We start from the raw sequence: 7,529 nt of genomic DNA, 5'->3' as shown, positions 1-7,529 counted from the left end.
TGCTTGTTTTTTGTATTCCTCTGTTGTATTCAAAAGTAGTATGTTCAATGTGCATTGCTTCTCTGGCTTATAACGACCGAGGTCTATATCGTGTAGCATGCTACTTACTAGTTATGGCTATATAGAAAGATCGTGGCACCTTTTGATGCATATATGTATCTATGCTGTGAAAGTCATGCTTGTTCCGTTTTTTTGTTTATAATCTTGGGTTTGCCTTGTTTGAGAAGCTGCAGTACTTGTGTTTTCAAGTGTTGTACTCGTAGATTTGGTATGTTTTCGCTCCGAGAGGAACATGCTTGATACAGGTTTTGTATGAAAGAAATAGTCATTAGAGAAATGACTAGATTTAGCATGGGGATTTAAGAATCTACATACTTGCAGCATTTGTGTTTTCAAGTGTTGTACTCGTACATCCTGTATGTTTTCGCTTCGAGAGGAAAATGTTTGATATAGGTTTGTACGAGAGAAATAGTCATTAGAGAAGTGACGGTTGCTTAGGAAACGGATTTAGAGTCTAATACGGGAGGAATGATCATTAGAGAATTGACAGAAGCTAGGTGTTGAAAATCTTCGGAATGTTCTAAATTAATTTGTGTCGAAAATGTCCGGGGTGTCTTAAAATCAATCTTAGGAAACATGTGATGGGACGAGGATGACTCGAATTTTGGCTTGTAATGAATCTTGTATAAATTCTCATCAATTGGAAAATGTGGGCTATAACTTACAATTTATGTGCAAAAGTTGAAAATTTTAGTTTCAGCAATTTTTGCGGAGTTAAGGAAAATGTAGCAAGACCTGTGAATGTGATCATACCATGTATTAGTCCCTAAATTATTTTAATTAATTTTCAAATCTGCAAAAATAGAAAAAAAATAATGTAAACTAATAGTGGGCCTCCAAAGAGATTTGTAGGTGTCGAAAATCTTTAGAATGTCTTAAATTAAATTAGAAAACATGTGGTGCGATTAAAATAAATCGAATTTTGGCTTATTATGAATCTTGTTAAAATTCTCAAAATCGATTGCAAAACATGGGTTATAACTCATAATTTTTGGGAAAAAATTGAAACTTTCAATTTTAGGAAATATTTTGTGAGGTGCAAAGGAAAATGTTCCACGACCTTTGGACGTGATCTTACAATTTATTAAGTCCCAAAATTATTTTTTATTGATTTTTAAAGTTGAAAAAATAATTAAAAAAATAAACTAATAGGGGTCTCCCAAATATAATTTTATGTGTCCAAAATCTTCGGAATGCTAAATTAATTTTAAGAAACATGTGTTGTGATGAGAATGACTCAAATTTTGGCTTAAAATGAATCTTGTATAAATTCTCAAAATCAATTGGAAAACGTTGGTTATAATTCATAGTTTTTGTGAAACAAATTGGAACTTTTAGTTTTAAAAAATATTTTGCGGTGAAAAGTTTTAGGTTTGAATCTCGTGGATGACGAATTCGATACCTAATTAGGTTGTCTATTGTGTGGCTTAGCCGAACTCCCCCTCCCCTTAGTGTAAAATATATCATTGTACTAAAAAAAAGTAAAATGTTACAAGACCTTTAGATGTGATCATACCATTTATTAGGTGGGGAACTATTTTTTGTTGATTTTTAACATTGACAAATAGATAAAAATAATATGAACTAATAGCGGGGCGCCCAAAGAGATTTGTAGGTGTCGAAAATCTTCGGAATATCCTAAATTAATTTTGGAAAACATGTGGTGCGATTAGAATTGTAACATCCCACATCGCTTAGAAGAGTGAATCCTCTATGCCTTATATGTATATTCCCTTCTCTACCTAGCACGAGGCCTTTTGAGAGCTCACTGGCTTCGGGTTCCATCGGAACTCCGAAGTTAAGCGAGTAGCGCGCGAGAGCAATCCCATGATGGGTGACCCATTGGGAAGTTCTCATCTGAGTTCCCAGAAACAAAACCGTGAGGGCATGGTCGGGGCCCAAAGCGGACAATATCGTGTTATGGTGGAGTCGAGCCCGGGATGTGGTGGGGGCTCGGGCCGGGATGTGACAATTTGGTATCAGAGCCAATCCCTGGTCGGATGTGTGCCGAGTCTGCCGACGAGGACGTCGGGCCCCTAAGGGGGGTGGATTGTAACATCCCACATCGCCCAGGGGAGTAGATCCTCTATGCCTTATATGTATATTCCCTTCTCTACCTAGCAAGAGGCATTTTGGGAGCTCACTGGCTTCGGGTTCCATCAAAACTCCGAAGATAAACGTGTAGCGCGCGAGAGCAATCCCATGATGGGTGACCCACTGGGAAGTTCTCGTGTGAGTTCCCAAAAACAAAACCGTGAAGGCGTGGTCGGGGCCCAAAGCGGACAATATCATACTATGATGGAGTCGAGTTCGGGATATGGTGGGGCCTCGGGCCAGGATGTGACAAGAATGACTCAAATTTTGGCTTATCATAAATCTTGTTAAAATTCTCACAATCGATTGGAAACGTAGGTTATATATATATAACTCACAGTTTTTGTGTAAAAATACAAAGTTTTAGTTTTAGGAAATATTTTGTGTGGGCATGAAGGAAAACTTTGCAAGACATGTGGATGTGATCCTAACATTAATTAGGTCTCAAAATTATTTTTTATTGAATTTTAAAATTGAATTTTTTTTAAATAATATAAACTAATTGGGGGTCTCCCAAATATAATCTTATGACACGAAAAATATTCGGAATGGTCTAAATTAATTTTAGGAAACATGTGATGCGACGATCGAATGACTCAAATTTTGCTTATAATGAATCTTGTATAAATTCTCAAAATCGAATGGAAAACCTGACCCACAGTTTTTGTGAAAAAAAAATTGAAATTTTTAGTCTTAGGAAATATTTTGTGTGGAAGTTAAGAAAAATGTTACAAGAGCTTTGGATGTGATCCTACCATTTATTATATCCTAATTATTTTTTAAAACATGTGGTGCGATTAGAATGACTCAAAATTTTGCTTATGATAAGTAAAACTCACAGTTTTTGTGAAAAAATTCAAATTTTTAGTTTTAGGAAATATTTTGTGTGGGCGTGAAGGAAAACGTTGCGAGACGTGTGGATGTGTGTCACATCCCGGCCCGGGGCGGATCACTTCCCGGGCCCGACTCCACTACCATAGCACGATATTGTCCGCTTTGGGTTTACCATTCCCTCACGATTTTGTTTTTGGGAACTCACGAGCAACTTCCCAGTGGGTCACCTATCATGGGATTGCTCTAGCCCCCTTCTCGCTTAACTTCGGAGTTCCTATGGAACCCAAAGCCAGTGAGCTCCCAAAAGGCCTCGTGCTAGGTAGGGATGGGAATATACATTTTAGGATCACTCCCCTGGGCGATGTGGGATGTCACAATGTGATCCTACCATTAATTAGGTCCCGAAATTATATTTTATTGATTTTTTAAATTTGAAAAATAAAAAAAAATAATATAAACTAATAAGGGGTCTCCCAAATATATTTTATATGTTGAAAAATTTTAGAATGTCTTGAATTAATTTTAGGAAACATGCGTTACGATTAGAATGACTCAAATTTTGACTTCTAATGAATCTTGCAAAAATTCTTAAAATCAATTAGAAATTTTTAGTGTAGCAAATATGTCGCATCTTGGCCCAGGCCCCCACCACATTTTGTGCTCGACTCCACCGTAACACGATATTGTCCACTTTGGGTCCCAACCACACCCTCACGGTTTTGTTTCTAGGAACTCACACGAGAACTTCCTAATGGGTCACCCATTCTGGGATTGCTCTCATGTGAACTCGCTTAACTTCAGAATTCCTACGGAACCCGAAGCCAGTGAGCTCCCAAAATGCCTCGTGCTATATGGAGGTGGACATGTACATATAAGGCACATCACCCCCTCTCCGTTGGTCGATGTGGGATGTTACAATCCATCCTCCTTAGGGGCCCGACGTCCTCGTCGACACACTCGCACTACACGGCAAAGTGGCTCTGATACCAAATTGTCACATCTCGACCTGGACCCACACCATATCTCGAGCTCGACTCTACCGTAGCACGATATTGTCCGCTTTGGGCCCCGAACACACCCTTACAATTTTGTTTCTAGGAATTCACATGAGAACTTCCCAATGGATCACCCATCCAAGGATTGCTTTCGCGCGAACTTGCTTAACTTCGGAGTTCCTACGGAACCCGAAGCCAGTGAGCTCCCAAAAGACCTCGTGCTATATGGAGGTGAGCATGTACATATAAGGCACATCACCCCCTCTCCGTTGGTCGATATGGGATGTTACAAAATATTTTGCATGGAAGTTAAAGAAAATATTGCAAGACATTTGGATGTGATCTTACCATTTATTAGGTCTCGAAATTGTTTTTTATTGATTTTTAACATTGAAAAATAGAAGAAATAATATGAACTAATAGAGGACACTCATAATATAAATTTTTGTGTTGAAAATATTCGGAATGTCATAAAATTAATCTTAGGGTGTGACGAGAATGACTCAAATTTCTGATTATAATGAATCTTCCATAAATTTCGAAACTGATTGGAAAATGTGGGTTAAAATCACATTTGTTGTGAAAAGAATTAAAACTTTTAGTTTTACGAAATATTTTGCGTGGAAGTTAAGGAAAATGTTGCAAGACATTTGGGTGTGATCCTACAATTTATTAGGTCCCAAAATTAAACTAGTTTGCTCGCAGTACTCCTCCGGGTGATCATCTCCTATATGGGAAATTATTACACTAATCACTAAACTAATAATAATTAGTGCACTAAACTTAATTTCCCCGAGTTTGCACAAGAATTGGATTTTTGTCAGAAAATTCTAAAATAACACAACCGAGTCCTTTCTCAACTATTTTACGCACAAGAGGTATCAACACGAAGCTTGGGACGAGGAGAGCATTTTTATACCTCTTGGGGAACAAAACTAAAGTTAAAATATAAATATAAATATAAATATATATATATATATATATATATATAAACTAATAAAGGGGGTCAATTACAACCTCATGCAAATTTTTTATAACATTTCAATATCATACATTTATTTCTATTTTTTTTTCAATTTCATACAGCACCAAGTTTTCTAAAGTTCAGAAAGTGAATTTCAATGACCCAAATTTGGTCAACAAAACCAAATCGAGATCAAATATTGCCAATTCCTTCAGCTTCTTTTTTTTTTTTTTTTTTTTTTTTCCCCTGTTGCAAATTGTTTTTTGAAAGGGTAAAGCCATTGCACTCAAAAATATCTCGCCCGGTCCTTCACACATTTTTTTTTTAATTTTTTTTTATCAATAATAGAAGCGCAACAAAATAAAAGAAAGAAACACAAGCAAAAATTGAAATTTGTATTTTCATAAATTCCGGCAAATGTCTGAATATAATAAAAACAACTCAGGAAGAAATTAGTGTAATATAGGATATATTCCAGCTAACAATTCACAGTTGGCATACTTGCACATACGTAATAGTAATTGATCAAATTAATATGATGATTAACAAGTAAAACAAAAAAGGAGTGACGAAGAAATCAGGCTCAAAAAATTAATCTAAAATGAATATCAGTAAGGCCCAAGGGGGAAGAATATAAGATCCACAAAAATTGGGAGAATATGATGATGAATTAAGCTGCGCTGGGGAGCAAGGGAATTAATCAAACGCTGTCCAACATTTTTTTATTCCAACAAAAACATCAAAAACAATAATTATCGTCAGAAACTAATCAAATCTGGAAGAACTTGGTGGTTATATGCAGTAGGTACAGGATGATGATACGGTATTATATTTTTTGACGACGGCGCAAAAGGGTTTCTATATTGTCCTTGTCCCCCGACACCGATAGCACTACTGCTCGTAGTATTGTAGCTGTATCCGCTCACATCGGAAAATCCGGATGTATCTGCGCTCACCCAGCTGATCAAATCCTCTTCAAACACCTCCCATTTGTCCGTAATTATCGTCTTGGATTTCTTCGTCGGTTTCTGCATGGCCACGATCGCTTTGTCCTCCTCCATCTGCGCCGCCGCCATCCGGTCGCATTCCACGAAGCTTTCCTTCCTTTTCGACGCTTGGTTGATTATCCGTTCGAGGTCTCTGATATCCTCTTCCGGGATCTGTTCGACCTTAGGACAATCCGCCGCGCTGAGGATCCCCATATCCATGCAGTATTCGAGGTACAATGAGAGCTCCTCCCCTTGAACCCCCGCCTTCTGAACCACCCCGAGCGCTATCTGCGCCTCCTGCTTGCCTGGGGCCGTGTAAATCCTTAACAGCGCGCCGGCAATCGCTTTGCAGACTCTGCTGTACACGTCAAAGATCTCCGTCAGCAAACATATCATTGCTTCGGAAATAAGATAAACCTTGTTGTTATTGTATGTGTGATTATTAGTGCGATGCGGACTAATCGCTTCCGGCTTGATCTCGAGAAGCATGTCGAGCAACGACTGCCACTTTTGCAGTCGCCCGAGCTCCTCCAGCAGCGGCGGCTCCTCCTGGTCGGACTTGCTGTTGTTCTTCTTCACCAACGTGCTCAAAAATGCGGATCTCTGATCCAAGTACGTAAAATAAGCGCGGACAAACGCGTCGTACGCCCACGTCTTGCTGGGCTTAGAATGTTTGTCGCAGAAGTTGGAAAGGTCGAACGGCAGCCGGCCGATCTTTTGGACGGAGAGGATTTTGCAGCAGAAAATGCCGTGCATGAGCATTAGGCCTTTGAGAGCGACGACCCAAGAGTGAGTTTTCTCCATGCGCGTGGAGAGCGCGTAAAGGAGGGGCTTGAGGTAGAGCGGAGAGGTGCGGACCCATTGGTACACCCTGTGGAAATTCTTGTAATCGACGGTGGCCTCGTCGTGGCTGGTGGCTTTGATGATGATGGCCTCCAAATCGGGGTTGCGGAACGACGTCCGCCGTGAGATGGTGGCCACCCAGATGCTGTTCCGGTCTTTGATTAGCCCGGCAGCCTTTTTCCACAGTTTCATTTCCCTCCTCTCTCTCTCTCTCTAATTCTAAATTGTCACCAGCACTTTCTCATGCAAACCCTCCTTTCCCTTATTTTAGCTCTCTAATTACATTGTTTTTGTTTGTTTTTCCAATTGGACAGACAGCCTGTGGCTATATTTGGGAGGTGAATAAATTGGGAATAAAATATTTTTTGAGTGATTTTCCAAATAAAACGAGTGATGGAATCTCAACGAACAGAAGAGCAGCATTGGCTGGCTGTTATTTTTTTCACCAGAATAAGAAAGATACATACATCTAGATGTATTTGCTTTTGTTGGACTTGTTCCAAAGGTTTGTTATGCTTGCAACAAGTTAATTAACGCGTTTCTATTTTTAGGAGATATCCTATATACACCAATATGCCAGAAAGGATCCATTAAGAGAGTTGTGTTCATATACTCAAACATCGAAAATTTTTACAATGGCTGCTCAATAACGGGAGTCAATTATTCAATAATTAAAGATTTAACGGTCACAGATGTTGGTCTATATTGCGTCCATGCTAAACAAACTCACTTATAAACGATAATGTTGCT

At 38.9% G+C, this 7,529-nt stretch overlaps 1 protein-coding gene across 1 annotated transcript; it reads right to left on the bottom strand.

The window, feature by feature from the left end:
- Positions 1–5,643: 5,643 nt before the first annotated feature.
- On the bottom strand, positions 5,644–7,292 carry LOC137738437 (putative clathrin assembly protein At1g25240). Its single transcript, XM_068478072.2, has one exon. The coding sequence runs from the start codon at positions 6,969–6,971 to the stop codon at positions 5,706–5,708; it is 1,266 nt and encodes a 421-aa protein (XP_068334173.2). The 5' UTR covers positions 6,972–7,292; the 3' UTR covers positions 5,644–5,705.
- Positions 7,293–7,529: the final 237 nt, after the last annotated feature.

The sequence above is a fragment of the Pyrus communis genome, chromosome 13, assembly GCF_041283825.1.
Source record: "Pyrus communis isolate YQ-2024b chromosome 13, ASM4128382v1, whole genome shotgun sequence".
Taxonomy (NCBI): Eukaryota; Viridiplantae; Streptophyta; class Magnoliopsida; order Rosales; family Rosaceae; genus Pyrus; species Pyrus communis.
Note: the sequence above shows the minus strand (reverse complement) of the source record. Positions and strands in the feature narration are given on the sequence as shown.